At 39.5% G+C, this 18,920-nt stretch overlaps 1 protein-coding gene across 4 annotated transcripts in view; it reads left to right on the top strand.

The window, feature by feature from the left end:
* The window catches only part of tcf12 (transcription factor 12), a 206,672-nt gene extending 187,989 nt beyond the window's left edge, over window positions 1-18,683 (top strand). For 2 of the 4 annotated variants that reach the window (XM_062027644.1, XM_062027662.1), the window contains 7 exons: window positions 323-394; window positions 816-1,007; window positions 3,338-3,446; window positions 3,529-3,679; window positions 8,306-8,535; window positions 8,880-9,033; window positions 15,721-18,683. In XM_062027644.1, the coding sequence (XP_061883628.1) occupies window positions 323-394; window positions 816-1,007; window positions 3,338-3,446; window positions 3,529-3,679; window positions 8,306-8,535; window positions 8,880-9,022 (897 nt within the window). In that variant the 3' untranslated portion in view covers window positions 9,023-9,033; window positions 15,721-18,683. The remainder of the gene's footprint in view (window positions 1-322; window positions 395-815; window positions 1,008-3,337; window positions 3,447-3,528; window positions 3,680-8,305; window positions 8,536-8,879; window positions 9,034-15,720) is intronic. The other 2 variants (XM_062027653.1, XM_062027671.1) reach the window with 1 other exon arrangement.
* Window positions 18,684-18,920: the final 237 nt, after the last annotated feature.

An 18,920-nucleotide genomic window follows, 5' to 3' on the forward strand; every position in this document is an offset into this window, starting at 1 on the left:
CTTGAATTTGACACCTGTGCAATAGAAGGATTAAAATACAAACTTTTATCAAAGATGTATTGCATTCTAAACAGATGATGGGGAAAAAAAGGGAATGTGGGCGCTGGAGCACACATTATATGAATGTTGTAAATTGACATGCTATAATAAGTAACAATTATCGGTACTGTCATTGGAGATTTTAAAAGTGCACACGAAAACACTTTTATCCTTACAAAGTGATTGGTCAGCAAATCCAGTTTTTTCTAAACAGCACTATCTGTCTTCTTAGTGTATATCTGCTCTCTTCATAATCCTGTTCTTATTTATTTGACTTTGCCAGAAAAACAGAGTTCATCAGCAGTTACATGAGCATCTTCAGGATGCCATGTCTTTCTTAAAGGATGTCTGCGAGGTACTACTGCCCTTTTAGATAAAACCCTCTTGTCTATTACACCTTCAGTTTGTCGCCCCCATTTTTGGTTTCTCTCATAAAATCAACTTTCACTCCTCATTCCTCACAGTGAAATGCAACTTTGATTTTTTTGATTGCCTTATTGTTATGTTGTCTTATTAGCCAGTCCTGTTTGTCGTAATCTGCTTCAGTGCAGATGTTAAATCCGCTGTTTGTGAATACTATTCCCTTTCACACAAACAAGTTGATGTAATCATGCGTTGAAATTGTCTTTATTTTTACTCTTTAAGTCCATGCCATCCAATCACTGTTTTCAATTTATGTCCTAATGTGCTTATACTAAGCTGATCTCTCCTTTTTTTCCTCCCCTTTCTTTCCCACACCCTGACCTTCCAATCTAAAATCCCTCTGCTCCCCTCAGTCTCGAATGGAAGATCGCCTGGACCGTTTAGATGATGCAATCCTTGTTCTGAGGAACCATGCAGTGGGCTCCACTGCTAGTTTACCTAGCGACATCCACAGTTTGCTAGGACAAGCACAAAATGGGCCAATCTCAGCCATTGGAACAAGCTTTCCTGCCTCTGCGTTGGCTGCAAGTCGAACAGCCGCCATGGTATGAAGAAGATTTCCATTTTTCTATCTGCTTGATTAAGATATTGTATTACAAGCTTGGAATACATCAGGGAAAACAAACATACTCTGTTTACCTGCATTGAGCAAAATATTCCATTGCAATGTGAAGAAAATACATTTCACATAGTTGAGTTCATCCTAACATATTTTCTATGAATTTCTGGCGGGAGTTGTTCTGCTAAGTACGCAAATATTGAAATCTGACATATTAGGGTAAATTTCAGCTTACTTTACAGACAGTTAAACACCAAATTATTGTTTAATTATTGTTAATGTGAATCATTTGGGTATATTTTGGCAGGAAATGACACAATAGACTAAATAATTGTGTGTCAAAAAGTCCCAAGTCCAAAATCCTTTTTACATATAAGCAATGTTTTTAATTTATACTAATACTAACCAGGATTTTTGGAATAGGGAAACTGATAAGAACAGAGCTGCAAAATATTCAAAATACAACTTCAGATGTCAAAAGATTAAATTTTTAAATGATTACATTTTTTAATCAGATTAATTGATGTTGGTTGTTGATGCTGCTGTGGACTAATTTCAATTAATCGCAATAAACATAATTTATTTTTAATCTATATTAATTTTGTTTCATTTTGCATATGTCAAAGAGACTCAAGAAAGAACGGACTATACATGCACTTAACCATCATGATCATGTTAACAAAAACTATCTGTTTTTCTAAACAAACAATACACATTAATGTAGACCTGAACAGTGCTGTACGATTTGACAAATTTGATCGCTAATGCGACTAAAAATAGACTGTACAACTTTTTTTTTTAAACATGTCGCACATGTGCGAAAACGATGTTCACCCATTGCATCACATTTTGCTCCTAAAAGAAATCCATCCAAATTTTCAATTTTTCGCCCATCTGTATAGCATGTTTGAAGTCAATTTAAACCATAACCATTGAAAAATTGGACTGTGATTGATGCGGAAGTGTTGATCACTCGTGCTTGCTCAGTCTGTAGAATTGTATTTTTAGCTTGTCAGTTAATTTTAACAGGAATGTTGTTAAGCACCATGCTGTGACAGTGACGCCAACTGTGACTGCGACATACAAACGCACTGTGTTTGCACTAACACTGCACTTCCTGTGTAGGATGACCTCCCCTCCCTTTGGCACAGCCACAAGCTTTTAGTCTGGTGTCATCCAGACTAAAAACCCCCTCCCCTTCTATCGCTTCTTTTTAACAAGCAAGGAAATCTGAATGCATGGAAGCGTGTGTCTGCACCCAGTGCCTCCACCAAAACAGAGCTCCTCAGCTGTATGGTAATTAGGCCCAGCAATGAAAATGGCAGCCTTCTTTTCTTGCCAAAACCCCAGCTTTCCACCCTCCTCCTCTTGTTTATGCACCTGTTGAGGGTACCACAACTATCAGCCCCAACACTGAGGAAGGGGATAGCCTTGGGGTAAAGGAGTTAACAACGGCCAACAGTGACAGGGGATTACACAAACATTTAAAGAGATACCCTGCAACTTCAGCTATTCTTTCCAGGTCTTTATTTGCATGCAAAAAGAGAACTTAAAAACAAATGGTAAACATCTGAAGTCATGGACAGTGTGGTACTGCACACTGGGTATTGACTATGTTTTAAGTATGACACAACAACAAGGATATGTAGTAACTGGGCAGTTGGCTCAGTTTGACATTTTTGAAAGTGAACACCAAAGAAATAGTCTTGGTTGTGATTACCGACAGTCACAAGTAAGCCGTGTCTCATACTGTTTGGAATTGCAAACTTGAATGACTCAGTTTGCTGCAAAAATGTTTGTCTCCCAAGTGTTGAACGGAACTCTGGTCGGTATGGTGTTATTCCCCGGCCGGAATGAATAGCCCTGCCATATATCTTAAAACCATTTCCATAAATGCATCAGTTTTTAATTGCATCCAACACTCAACGTAAAACCGGTCATTGTCAACATGTGCACTGCCAAGATGTATAGCTTGCAGAACACAGGTTATAGTTCTTTTTCGAACATGCTCGTGCCGTTGAACGTACGTGACATCTCAATATCTGCAAAAAATTGTAGCAACCCAACTATTTAATATGATGGAACTGTGTTCAATGCCAGCGTGTATCCAGTGGTAGGTACATTGTGGTCATCGATAGTTACTCATTTTTAGTTCAGATACACATTGACACATTGTACACTTGAATTTGTCTGCAATTCTCATTGAAACTGACGCCCTTTCTTTTGAAGTTTATTCTTTGTGTTTGCTGGTGTATTGTTCTATGCAGAGGATGTCAACTTCCTGTCTTGACAATGCACCTCCTGTTTTTGTTGAAGAGTTCTTCTCATGCTGACAACGCTGCTGGTCTGAACAGCCATGGAAGCCTGCAAAGCGGTGGCTCCACATCCAACACCGAACTCAACCATCAAGTGGAAACTTTCAGAGGTCTGATGTTCACCAACAGTTTTTTTTAAAACTCATTTTATGGCTGATAGGTGTCTTACTTTACCTTACACTTCTTTCATAGGTTTGGCTGGACAGGTGGCCGCCGCATTGGAGCTGAAGTTGGAGAAGCATGACAGGGATGAAATGAATGATTCCTTTTCGGGCGACGATAAGTCAGATGATGAGAGCGACAGACGAGACCTAAAAACACCTCGGGGTAGCACGCGCACAAGGTAAGAATATTATTTGCAATATTGAATACTAATAAAATAAGTTGTACGTTTTTTCTAAAGACAATAGTACAGTATTTTAAACATTTTGGATTAACGTAAATCCTCCCGTTGACGCCTCTATCTGATTAACCGCACAGTCTCTTATAATAGCTAGGTTCGTATTCTTCAAAAGCAAATAATCACTTAGGGTCTCTAATTAGCAGGGAGGTGAAATGTCGGCGAAATCGCGAAAGTCGGCTTCTTTAAACATTCATTAACAATACTTCAGTGTTTTTTTAATGAACTAGTGTAGAGTCGAAGGAGGTGTGTCAAAAGATTGAGCTAATTGTTTTAATGACATTCAGACTTAGTTTTTTTTATCAGCAATCGAGCAGTTTCTATACATCCGTGGCTTCTCAGCACAACAACACAACACACAACACCGTAAAAACCGGTTCGACCAGAACTTTAACAATAACAAAAGTTCCGTGGGTGAATTATGTATACCCACTACAATATAAAAAAATAGGATCGAAGCAAAATTTATTGAATGCTCGCCTCAGCTGCAGATACTCGCTGCTCCTCTTGCCCAAACACCACACTGAATTGCAGGACAGGGAGACGATCAGGGATGCCAAAACAAACTCGCTAGATAGTATAGTTTGCATCATCTAGCTAGCTTACTTGTTGTTGCCTGCGTTCGCTGTCCGAGTTGATGGCTTTCTACTTTGCTGCTAATAATATATTTGGATGATTACAATTTGAACACAGTTAGTTCCAAACCAGTTGTTGTTCTGGAGTATTTATTAGTAGCCAGCGAGAAGTTATATTTTTCACGTGACGAATATAAACAGAGGTCACAACTAAAGAAGTATATTACCTGAGGGGGCGTGGCTACAAGATAGAGTTGCTAAATGGGAAATGTTTTCTGAGTTATTTGCATACATGTTAAGAATTGTACATTATATTTTAAATTATAATATTGTTAGTAAATGATCTACAAAAAAAAATAAAAATTCTGTGGTACATTACATGGGACATGTAAGTGTCAAAAAGACAGCCAAAAGGGTTTGGTAGATGATAATAGATTTAAAGGTAAAATATAGTGTAGAAATGCACCCAATTCCTATTTGGGGTAGCCCGTCTGTCAATTTCTCTTAGCAAATCCAAAAATAATTTGGTAGCATTTACTACTTCGTTAACTACAAGACTTGTGCTAAATTGGAAGGCACCATCACCTCCCTGCTACATCCACTGGATTAAAGATATATACAGTATTTCCCTAAATTGGAGACTGCATTGAATGGTTGTTCTGTGATTTCAAGAAGTAAGTGGTGCTTTCCTAAAATATGTAAAAGAGACTGATCTCAAATTTATCCCCGAATGAAAAGTAATTGAAATGTAGATCATTGATGAGCCTATTGTTTGCTTTTGTGTATTGCTGCACCGTGTTGGGGCCATTCAGTAGTGCAGTTGTCAATATTTGCCTGTACTTATTTGACTCATGTTTTCTTCTGTTTTTTCCTGGGAGGGGGGCATTTGATGTGTATTGAATTGTATTTCTGGGGGATGTATATGTCAAAAACTCAAAAAATTTAAAAAATGCATTAATTATTTTATCATCCTTGGCTACCGTTAGACTTTTTCTGCTTCAGTATGTTGCAGACTAGCATTGATACGCTAAAATTGATTGCCAAGTTGGCGACAGGCTTGATCCCGTTTTAGAAGATTTGTTTCTTTTATTTTTTTAATTCTATGAATATCATGCACTTCTTCTTCTCAGCACTGTCTTGCACACTCAACCTTCTCTTTCGCATGCTGAGAATAACTAATTTATGTGCATCTCTAGCTATAAGCTAATGCTAAGGAGTAAGACCACATGTTTTGGGCAGATTTTACGGCATTCAATGTGACATTTGCTACGCTAACTAATGACGGGATGCTTATAAATCACATTTTTGATTGCAACTCAAAGCAAAACGGTTAGCTGATAGCCAGCTCTTATCTCAAAACACTCTTAAAGGTGCTGTTTGCAACTTCCTCACAGTAACATTTTTCAAAGCAATAATTATAACAAGAACACCACCAGCTACCTTATGTTACCATTAATGGTTGAACACGTGGTGCTCATTACGTCGATCACGAGCTACCGGTCGATCACGGCGTGTCAGTCGATTTCCAGCCAGTCATTAAAGAAATAAACCTAAAAATGACTGGTCATCAATCTTCACAATGACGTCACTTTCGTCACTTGATTGATATTTACGGAACCCAAAGATCTTGTGAGATGACGCTGGCTGCTGCAAGCTCAGTATTAAGAAAAAAACAATCGACAGGAAGGCGAGAAACACTTTTTATTTTAACAGACTCTTGCGCCGTACCTGCCGTCAAAAGCCTAAAGACGGACCACACAGTTCCTGTCTTCACAATAAAAGTGCTGCTCCATCCTGCCTGCGCTAACAAAACAAGGGTCTCAGAAATCTAGCGCACACAAGCTATCAAGCTACGGAGTTTGCCGTCAATGTATTTCTTGTACAATTTTTAAAAAGGAGTATGGAAGCTGGACAAATTGGACAGAAAGGAGGACTTTTTTTCTCCTCCACAATGTAATTTCGAAATGTGGAAGTTATCAGCACTACTGTGCATCCTGTCTGATTTTAAATCAATGCAAGTCATCAGAATCAGGTAATACACCAACTTATATTATTGTCTTCATGAAAGAAAGGAATCTATATGTTATGGTTATGGTTTGAGTTGATTTCAAACATGCATACAATTACAACATGATGTATGTGTTAAACATGCCTGTATTTTTATTAAACATCTTTAACATATTAACAAAAAATGTAGTTGTGGTTGGTGGTTTTGGAGTTGGCTCAACATGTTTGAAGTGTTGCCTCCCTACGTGGGGACTTTTTTCCTGCATTTTCTGGTAATGGGCTGACTGTCCTCAATTATTTTACCCTCAGCATGCTTTACCAATCGAAAATACGTCCAGACTTCAGATTGTGTCCGTTTACTATGAGGTCAAAATCTCAAGAGCAAGGTCCGTGTGTAGTTTCCCGCCATTGCAAATAGCGCTAGTGCGTATGCACCATCTTCGGAGGTGCGGCTGCTGCTGCGTTTCCAGGAAGCGAACAATGATGCCTAAAATGCGATTAATAAATGACGTTTTTTCGATAATTAAAAAATTAAATGGTATTATTAACCGTTCTGAATTTTACCGTGGTTTATCATTATACCGTTACATCCCTAATCGTGACCAAGTCACGCTGACCTCACTCTCTTGGCTCCCGTCTGCTCCGTTTCACCCTTCCTTCACGCTCACTTCTATAACCAGTAGTTCATCCTCTGCATATTCAGCTTCAAAAAGATAAGGTTGTTAATCCTCATTTGTCCAAAACTAGCCATCTTCGGCTTCTATTATCAAGTCTGCCATAATTAGTAAACACAAGTGTTTGTTACTGAAAGTAGGAACACACATTTGGTGCCGGAAGTCGGAAGTGTGCTGCTATGGAAACGGAAATTAATGTGCTGAGGAAAGAAGTTTCGGCAATGCTTAAAATGACCGAAACACGGTAAATTTTGTACATATTATATATCGTTTTGAACATATAGTTATTGTTCCTACATTATATATACTGTATACTTGCAGTGTGTATAGAAAACATTGATGGAGGGTTTAAAAAATTTTTTTAGAGGGCTTTGTAGGCTACAACGGTGACTCCCATTAGCCACATCTTTCAAGCTTTTTTATCATCTTTACAATCCTTAAAAAAAAAAAAGAAAAGACAAGTGTTCTCGTTTCTCATAATGATTGTGAACGATAGGCAAAATTCCCCCAAAAAAGTGAAGTTCCCCTTTAAGGGCCTGATTTACTAAAAGTTTGTGAGTACTTAAACATGTGCAAACCTGATAGCACAGGCAAAGACGATCTACAAAATGTGTGTAAAGTGGATTGTGTCTTTTAAGTTAGCAGACTAAGGCGTGTGTCTCTGTCTTCATTAATATGCAGAATATATGCTGATCATGAAAACGTCCACAATGCTGGGAGGGGAAGATGCAAAAATATTTTTAAGCAAGCGCAACGTCATTTATCAACACTAATCAACGTTTTGCGATTACTTTTTGGCGTTTTATTTAGCACGTGTAGGAAGGATGTGTGAAATGACAGTTCTACATATGGCTGCAGGATCAGTGCTCGCGCTGCACAGACAGACGATGGACTGAGAATCATCCATCCTGCGTGTGTCTGTCAACATTTTGGACGGTCAGAAATAAAATATAAGACCTATTGTCAATTCAGCAATTTCCTTGTATAATTTTAGAGCTGCTGAATGACTTAAGGGGCTGATTAAAACAAATTCAATTGATGACAGCCACGGAGGTCGTTTGGTGTCAGCTTGCAAGATAAAATAAATATGCAGAAAATGATCAAGTGTCTGCGTGGTAAAAGCCTCGTATGCACGCAAAATCCTCATTTAAATAAGGCGGTCTGCACCACTTTTTAATAGCACACGGAGTGTTAGTAAATCACACGCCCACTCATAGTACACGCTATTATATATTTTTTGCACACGCTGTTTAGCGTGGATCTTAGTAAATCAGGCCCTAAGTGTTTTGTTTTGTGTTTTGCATGCGCCGCAGTATCACGGAGGACGAAGACCTCAATCCGGAGCAGAAGGCAGAGCGGGAAAGAGAGAGGAGGATGGCCAACAACGCCCGGGAACGCTTGCGGGTTCGAGACATCAACGAAGCCTTCAAGGAGCTAGGTCGCATGTGCCAGTTGCACCTGAAGAGCGAGAAGCCTCAGACAAAGCTGCTCATCCTCCATCAGGCCGTGGCTGTCATCCTTAGCTTGGAGCAACAAGTCAGAGGTCAGTTTCACAGATAATGTTTCTTTTTAATGATGGTACAATAAATATTCCCTGTGACTCTTAAATTATATTCGGTGTAACTGTGAAGCTGTGTAGAAATACCCAACAGTTGGTCACTTGTGAACATTGCCAACTCTTCGAAACTATGTCCTAGTATTTCATCTGTCCGTCGACTCCATGCTCCGCTCCAGTTGGCTGCAACCTCATTTTAGGTTTATCATTCCATTTTCTTTTATCGCCACCGAGCTCACAACGTCCTTCTCTGTTGGTAGCAATAGTACACGTGGCAATGAGTTTATTCAGAAAAAAATATTTAATGATCTTTTGATTGTTTGTACCTACAGAGCGGAATCTGAACCCCAAAGCTGCCTGCCTTAAGAGAAGAGAGGAGAAAAAAGTGTCTGGCGGCTCCAGTGAAAGCCAACAAGGTCACACGGGTGTCCACCCAGGTTTGACTGACGCATCCAACCCCATGGGCCACCTTTGAGGCGTTGACAGGTACACTCATTCATCTCAGTGTTTGCATGCCGTCTTTTTATTGTCTATTTGTCTCATTAAACTGTCTTTGTCACCAACAGTCCATAAGCCAAACTTAATGTGTTTTATGTGATAAAACAACAAAACATAACATCAGCCCTTCACATTGGACAAGCTACAGTAGGACTAGGTAACGTGTGGACGTTTAACTTGATGAATTACTACATTAACCAAACCATTTGACAATTTCATTAATTTTGATCAACCATTTGATTGAGAAACTCCTCACACAGGTGGCAGACAAAATAAATAATAAGGAATGTTTTGTCATATTTCTTATTAAAAAAATGATTACAGTGGATATAGGAAGTGAACATACCCATGCATAAATATCAGCTTTATCTGATTACACCTCAACCTTAATTATTGTTTCACCTTATTTGTGACCTCTAACCTATAATTCGAATGAAAAAAAAAAAAAATTCGTCAGGGACAAATATTTTAGAAAACTTACAGGTTGGCTTAATCTCTAAATCTAATAGTGTTTGGATATGGACAGTTTTTTAAGCTCTTGCCTCTATTGCGTCACAATATTTTTTGTCTTATAATGGAATATGCTTTGGATCATGAGCTCCATACACCCTGACTTCATCAGTCTAAAGAATCTGTTGTGCCAACTTTTTAGGCTTTTCTTTTAGATGTTTTAAATATTTGTATTCATTTATTTATTCCCGTCATGTTTTTTATTATTGTATATAACAAATATACTGTATGTGTATGTGTATATATATATATATATATACATATATGTATATATACATGTATACTGTGTGTGTATATATGTATGTTGCTGTAAACACCCCTCGCCAAATGTGGCGATTTGTATTACCACCTTTGCTTCAAACTTAGGTAAACATTTAAATAATAATCATTCAGATCTGCACAAGGAGTTTAAATAGTGACATGTAATAATGTAGTTGTTACACCTGTCCACTTTATTCGCCAATGGGTCTGCTAAGCTTGGCCGATTTGTGACAGTCTGGCTGCTTTATTATTAGTTTTGCAGGACACAACTGGACCCGTTCATCACGCAGTGCAGCGCGACCTCTCTCTCTTTACTCGCCCACTCACTCACTGACGTCACTCAGACAGCACCTTGACATTCTCACAAACCCACACACGCTACTCTCATAAGTTAACCAGCTCCCCTGCTGTGCACATCTAGATACATAATATGTAAATACGTAGACGCGCACACAGCTGCTTGGCTTGCTGCCAAATATTAGCGGAATTAGGACCGCCAATGTGACGTCAACTAGTGCAAATAAAATGACTGAATTTAGAAACAAATTGCTACACTTTGTGTTTTATCTTTAACAAATGTGTGTTTTACCTGCTACATGGCTTATCTGTATACATTTATCCATAGTTTTGTTTTCAGTACTTACTAATAATTGTATTTTTCTTAAAGCACAGACCATGAGTGGCAAACATAAATCATGAATAATTTAATATCATGTCAATAAAGCTTTTTATTATATTCTAATCTAATCCTTGATTATGGCAGACTATATGTAATATGGAAAATTGTAAATTGTTGAGTGCAACAAGAAAAGCCCAATGTGTTTAATGACCTTTAATCTATATTTTAACCTCCTAAAATTGTTCTTGAATGCAATAGGAAACATATGTTTATTGTCTTATAAGATTTTCTGTTAAAATAAAGCCAATATTGAAATTTTTTGTAGTTCCCTTTATTTTGAAAAGTATCGATATACATTTTGGTACTGGTCCCGATACCAATAATTTGGGACAACCCTAGTGTGTGTGTGTGTGTGTGTATATATACTGTATATATATATAGATATATATATATATATCTATATATATATTTATACATACAGTATATACAGTCGCGATCAAAAGTTTACATACACTTGTAAAGAACATAATGTCATGGCTGTCTTAAGTTTCCAATAATTTCGACAACTCTTATTTTTTTGTGATAGTGATTGGAGCACATACTTGTTGGTCACAAAAAACATTCATGAAGTTTGGTTCTTTTATGAATTTATTATGGGTCTACTGAAAATGTGACCAAATCTGCTGGGTCAAAAGTATACATACAGCAATGTTAATATTTGGTTACATGTCCCTTGGCAAGTTTCACTGCAATAAGGCACTTTTGGTAGCCATCCACAAGCTTCTGGCAAGCTTCTGGTTGAATTTTTGACCACTCCTCTTGACAAAATTGTTGCAGTTCAGCTAAATTTGTTGGTTTTCTGTCTTGGACTTGTTTTTTCAGCATTGTCAATACGTTTAAGTCAGGACTTAAGGAAGGCCATTCTAAAACCTTAATTCTAGCCTGATTTAGCCATTCCTTTACCACTTTTGACGTGTGTTCGGGGTCATTGTCCTGTTGGAACACCCAACTGCGCCCAAGACCCAACCTCCGGGCTGAGGATTTTAGGTTGTCCTGAAGAAATTGGAGGTAATCCTCATTTTTCATTGTCCCATTTACTCTCTGTATGGGTTTTAAACACTGAAAAACTGTATTTATATATATATATATATATATATATATATATATATATATATATATATATATATATATATATATATATATATATATATATATATATATATATATATATATATATATATATATATATATATATATATATATATATATATATATATATATATATATATATATATATATGGAAATACAAGAACCGAGACTCAGATTTCCCTCGCCCGGACGCGGGTCACCGGGGCCCCCTCTGGAGCCAGGCCCGGAGTTGGGGCACGACGGCGAGCGCCTGGTGGCCGGGCCTGTCCCCATGGGGCCCGGCCGGGCACAGCCCGATGAGGCAACGTGGGTCCCCCCTCCAATGGGCTCACCACCCATAGCAGGGGCCATAGAGGTCGGGTGCAATGTGAGCTGGGCGGCAGCCGAAGGCAGGGCACTTGGCGGTCCGATCCTCGGCTACAGAAGCTAGCTCTTGGGACGTGGAACGTCACCTCGCTGGGGGGGAAGGAGCCTGAGCTAGTGCGCGAGGTGGAGAAGTTCCGGCTAGACATAGTCGGACTCACTTCGACGCACAGCAAGGGCTCTGGAACCAGTTCTCTCGAGAGGGGATGGACTCTCTTCCACTCTGGCGTTGCCGGCAGTGGGAGGCGACGGGCTGGGGTGGCAATTCTTGTTGCCCCCCGGCTCAGAACCTGCATGTTGGAGTTCAACCCGGTGGACGAGAGGGTAGCTTCCCTCCGCCTTCGGGTGGGGGGAAGGGTCCTGACTGTTGTTTGCGCTTACGCGCCAAGCAGCAGCTCAGAGTACCCACCCTTTTTGGATTCACTCGAGGGAGTACTTGAGGGTGCTCCCCCGGGTGAATCCCTCGTTCTACTGGGGGACTTCAACGCTCATATTGGCAACGACAGTGAAACCTGATGGTGGGCTCTCCTATTTCTGGGGCTGAGGTTGCTGAGGTAGTTAAAAAGCTCCTCGGTGGCAGGGCCCCGGGGGTGGATGAGATCCGCCCGGAGTTCCTTAAGGCTCTGGATGCTGTGGGGCTGTCTTGGTTGACAAGACTCTGCAGCATCGCGTGGACATCGGGGGCGGTACCTCTGGATTGGCAGACCGGGGTGGTGGTTCCTCTCTTTAAAAAGGGGAACCGGACGGTGTGTTCTAACTATCGGGGGATCACACTCCTCAGCCTTCCCGGTAAGGTCTATTCAGGTGTACTGGAGAGGAGGCTACGCCGGATAGTCGAACCTCGGATTCAGGAGGAACAGTGTGGTTTTCGTACTGGTCGTGGAACTGTGGACCAGCTCTATACTCTCGGCAGGGTCCTTGAGGGTGCATGGGAGTTTGCCCAACCAGTCTACATGTGCTTTGTGGACTTGGAAAAGGCATTCGACCGTGTCCCTCGGGAAGTCCTGTGGGGAGTGCTCAGAGAGTATGGGGTATCGGACTGTCTGATTGTGGCGGTCCGCTCCCTATATGATCAGTGTCAGAGCTTGGTCCGCATTGCCGGCAGTAAGTCGGACACGTTTCCAGTGAGAGTTGGACTCCGCCAAGGCTGCCCTTTGTCACCGATTCTGTTCATAACTTTTATGGACAGAATTTCTAGGCGCAGTCAAGGCGTTGAGGGGATCCGGCTTGGTGGCTGCGGGATTAGGTCTCTGCTTTTTGCAGATGATGTGGTCCTGATGGCTTCATCTGGCCAGGATCTTCAGCTCTCACTGGATCGGTTCGCAGCTGAGTGTGAAGCGACTGGGATGAGAATCAGCACCTCCAAGTCCGAGTCCATGGTTCTCGCCCGGAAAAGGGTGGAGTGCCATCTCCGGGTTGGGGAGGAGATCTTGCCCCAAGTGGAGGAGTTCAAGTACCTCGGAGTCTTGTTCACGAGTGAGGGAAGAGTGGTTCGTGAGATCGACAGGCGGATCGGTGCGGCGTCTTCAGTAATGCGGGCGCTGTATCGGTCCGTTGTGGTGAAGAAGGAGCTGAGCCGCAAGGCAAAGCTCTCAATTTACCGGTCGATCTACATTCCCATCCTCACCTATGGTCATGAGCTTTGGGTTATGACCGAAAGGACAAGATCACGGGTACAAGCGGCCGAAACGAGTTTCCTCCGCCGGGTGGCGGGTCTCTCCCTTAGAGATAGGGTGAGAAGCTCTGTCATCCAGGAGGAGCTCAAAGTAAAGCCACTGCTCCTCCACATCGAGAGGAGCCAGATGAGGTGGTTCGGGCATCTGGTCAGGATGCCACCCGAACGCCTCCCTAGGGAGGTGTTTAGGGCACGTCCTACCGGTAGGAGGCCACGGGGAAGACCCAGGACACGTTGGGAAGACTATGTCTCCCGGCTGGCCTGGGAACGCCTCGGGATCCCCCGGGAAGAGCTGGACGAAGTGGCTGGGGAGAGGGAAGTCTGGGCTTCCCTGCTTAGGCTGCTGCCCCCGCGACCCGACCTCGGATAAGCGGAAGAAGATGGATGGATGGATGGATGGATATATATATATATATATATATATATATATATATATATATATATATATATATATATATATATATATATATATATATATATATATATATATATATATATATATATATATATATATATATATATATATATATACACACATACATATATATACACATACATATATATACATTATAAATATAATGTATATATGTATTTATGTATATATATATATATATATTTATATATATATGTATATGTGTATATATATATGTGTATGTATATATATATATATATATATATATATATATATATATATATATATATACATATTATATACATATTATATACATCAATCAATCAATCAAAGTTTACTTATATAGCCTTAAATCACAAGTGTTTCAAAGGGCTGCACAAGCCACAACGACATCCTCGGCTCAGATCCCACATCAGGGCAAGAAAAAACTCAACCCGATGGGATGACAATCACAACCTTGGTGGGGACCACAGATGTGGGGGCCCCCCCTTCCGGGCGACCGGTGCAATGGACGTCGAGTGGATCTAGCATAATATTGTGAGAGTCCAGCCCATTGTGGATCTAACATAATAGTGTGAGAGTCCAGTCCATAGTGGGTCGGCAGGAGATCATCTTGAGTGGAGACAGGTCAGCAGCGCAGAGAAGTCCCCAACGGATGCACAGATGAGTGGTCCACCCGGGGTCCCGACTTTGGACAGCTAGCGCAGCGTCTGTGGTCACTGAATCTGTGCCCCCTGCAGAGCAGAAAAGAAACGTATGTACATATATACATTATGTGTATAAATGTATGTGTATATATGTATGTATATATATATATATATATATATATATATATATATATATATATATATATATATATATATATATACATACATATATACACATATGTTTATAGATATACATATATACTGTATATCTATATATGTGTGTGTGTATATATATATATATATATATATATATATATATATATATATATTTATATATATTTATATATATATATATACTGTATATATTGAGATGATAGGCTCTAGCATCCCCCGCGACCCCAAAAGGGACAAGCTGTAGAAAATGGATGGAGGATATATATCTATCTATCTATCTATCTATCTATCTATCTATCTATCTATCTATCTATCTATCTATCCATCCATCCATCCATCCATCCATCCATCCATCCATCCATCCATCCATCCATCCATCCATCCATCCATCCATCCATCCATCCATCTATCTATCTATGTATCCATCCATCTATATTTAAATACAGTTTTTCACTGTTTAAAACCCATACAGAAGAGAAAGATATAATGTTGTCTCACAAAGGCATTGTGGATGTTGGGCAACATTAAAAAAAACAAAAAACTTCTAGGCCTTAATATACTATGTTGAGGCACCCTTTTCTTTCATTTCTATTCTATACAATTAATATTATTGATCATTCAGTATATTTAAGTAGTAGTGTCTCTCGTCTAGTCTCTTGGGTTTAGGTCTGGGCATTGGCTGGCCTATTCCAAAACTGGACCAAAAGCCTGATGCTGTCACCAGTACAACCATATTTCATTATAGTTTGAAACAGTTGCCAAAAAGTGGGTGTGTTCACGGCCTAAGTCCGCTATAAAGTAAATGTGGTTTTCATGTTGCCAAGTGCACCACCTCTGATGATAATATTTCTCTTCTCTCTGACAGATCAAAGACATCCCAAACATTTAGTCCCGTCTGCGCGATGGCGACCTGGCCTCCCAGTGACAAGGGGTGGGGATTGGGGAGGCTCACGCTCTGTTATGCCACTTTGGAGGGTGACAGACCACCTGAAGCGAAACCACAAGACTAACACAATCCAGTCCCGTGACTGACCAGGAGCCCAGCGGTCCATGTGCAAATTACTCCCCTAAAACCCAGCACATATCACACATATCTGCACGGAGCGTGTTGCTTCTGAACAATCAGAGACTTTGCAATCTCCTCCGACTCCATGTTGAAGTTGTCCCGTGCCTAAACTCCATTGACGAATGCATTGTAATAGAAACCTTTTTTTCCTTTCTATTTATTATGTTATTGAGCTCAACATGTATGTCTCAAGGGGAATTGTATACCGTTTCAAAGAGATATGAGCTTTTCAGATGACCTGTGAGTTTGACAGAGTCATTTTTAACCAACAAAGCGCTCCCGCCTGGTAAGTCTATGGTGAAATGAGGGGGGAAATTAATTTATGGCCTTTTTCAAGGCATGTTTGTACAAAATAAGAAATGAGCAAAATACTAAAGCCCCTCCCTCCAAAAAGAGAGGATCTATTTATTTTTATATTTTCTGGCATTTTTACACCTCACACAAGTTTGTTTGTTTAGTTTAGATCAGGTTGCGTGTGCAGACTAACAAACTAACAAACTCTAGTTTCACTGAAAACTGCCATTTAATCATCAAACATTAGAGAATATTTCCTTAAGGGGGGAAAACTACACATCAAATCTTAGCATTCCCTGTATAGTCATCCCTTGCCACATCGTGCGTCACCACATTGCAGATTTTTTTAAAGCATATTCTAAAAAGGATTCGTCCTAAATTAAACATTATCAAGCATAAAAAAAATATTAATAAACTAAAAATATCAATATTACAGTATTATTGGCCACCAGATCAGACCAAACCAATCAGAGCATGCAGTTCAGTATTGTGTCCACTTATTGGCTCATTCTCAGGCAGCATTTCTATACTGGATTAAAAGCGTGTAAAGGTAACAAAAGTGTGGTATTTCATGTCGGAGGTCATAAGCAGTTGTTTTACTCAAGTTATGAAAATATTTGATTTATAATAAATGATTCCTACTTATAGGCTCCAGCTTACCAGCGGCCCTAATAAGGATAAGCGGTAAAGAAAATGGATGGATGGATGGATGATTCCTACTTAGCAAAAATTCATTTATCACAGTCATGTACAGAACCAATTAACAGTGATAAACGAGGGAGGACTGTTTATGTCTACTCTAGTGCTTAGGTCTTCAACAGGGGTCTGGAACCCCTAGGGGTTCCGCGAAAGTACTGCAAGGGTGTCTTGAAATTTTTGTTTGATCATTAAATTTTTTCCACAAATTTAAATGTCTTTAAATACATTTTAACATTGATTAAGTAACAAACACATTAAACAACACATAAACTCTTTCGAGCAGGTTTATTCACCTGTCCCTCCAACAAGGAGGACCCGCCCCCTATCACTGCTGTGCCAATCACAAGGCTCTTTCAGGTGCTCCGCAACTGGCTGAGAGCCCAATGTCAGCAGCTAGTTGAAATGTTTGGAACGGAAAAACGGATCATTTTGTAACACGACCAAAAAACACAAGCAAAGAGGAGAACTAAGCCGATAAAACAAAACCATTGTATACAAGATATACACATAAAGTATCCCCTCAATCTCTCCGCCAGTTTGGGGATCCTTGACCTGGAAAACGTTGACGACCCCTGTTATAGTGTCACAGCAAGAAAAGGGCATGTTATTGCCATAGTGTTCATGTAAGCAGTGACATATTGATGTTGTCGGTTCTGATATTGACACAGTTTATTGTTTTGTTTTTTTATCTGCCATCAATTTACCGGATTGCTTAAAAAAACAAAAATGACGACCACTTTTTCTCCTGGCCTGATTATCGCTTTGTCTGATGACTTCAAAAAGCACGTCTACATTTGTTTGGTTGGTTGTAAACAAGTCACTTCATGCAGCTTCTATGTGACTTATATTTTGCTACAGTATATTCTATATCAATAAGCCAGGCTCCTTTCATAGAGTTTGCTGGTCATTTTTTTTCATTGTAAGCACAATAATGAACAAAATAAGTTTTTTGTCTTTTGGTTATAGCTTTCTTTTGTTTTTCTTTGTATACGTGTGCTTGTGTAATCTTTCTTTTGGTCTTAAGACTTTGTTTTAAATTCCATTTAGTTTGTGTGTTTTATGTAGCTGTCACATACATCCCAAACAAGGCTGCCACATTCACAATGGAGAATGTTCTGTGCAAAAAAAGGGACTTGATTTTGAATCAAAGACGCCACAGCAAAAGTTTACATTTGGAATCTCTTTGTGTTTTGTGTGTCCACTCTCTGAATGTGGCCTTGTTGTACATTACAGTATTCACATGTGTGTATTCAACTTTATGGATATACATGCTTCATTTCTTCTTATTTCTTTACCAAGTTAGACTTTGCTGTTTTCCAACGTACGTTCCCTTGTATAATATATAGAAAAGGGAAAATCAAAACGAGGAAAGAAAAAAAAAAACATTTGGCTTATTTTTCAATGTAGTGTAGTCTTTTATACAATAATACCGTAAGAATATTTGTAGAACTCTAAACATTACTCTTTATAGATTTTTTTAAACAGAAGTTTTGAGTAAAAAGTTTCTTACTTTATTTTACTATATTAGATAGTAAAATGTACAGTTACTTACCATAACCTCTTTGTTATTACCGGCCGGTTAAAAAGAAAGGCTTCGATACGAGCCAACCATCCATTTACACGTCTCTTAGTTGTTGATTGAGAACCATTTTGTGTTAAACTCCAAGGTGTTGCCAATGCACATCACAAAAAAATGCGGCAATGAGAATTTGAATTTTCTGTCTTTTTCAACAGAAAAAACATGTATATAACATTTATGTTGCAATAAATGTGCCATCTTTTTTTAACTATTGGTGTTTGAGAGGTTATTTCACCCCACATCGCTGACACTTGTTGGGCCGGCTCCTGGCATCGGATGTTCCACTAAATTGTTTCGGGGACCAAATTTCCAGAAAGCTAGGGACTTTTCTCTTCACTATTAGTCTTATTTTGTATATTCTGGAGAACCAGGGTCCTCTACAGTGAACATTTGATTTTGGTCTATCTATTTTGTCAGAGTTACATGA

The sequence above is a fragment of the Entelurus aequoreus genome, linkage group LG02 (genome assembly GCF_033978785.1).
Source record: "Entelurus aequoreus isolate RoL-2023_Sb linkage group LG02, RoL_Eaeq_v1.1, whole genome shotgun sequence".
In the NCBI taxonomy this organism is placed as follows: Eukaryota; Metazoa; Chordata; class Actinopteri; order Syngnathiformes; family Syngnathidae; genus Entelurus; species Entelurus aequoreus.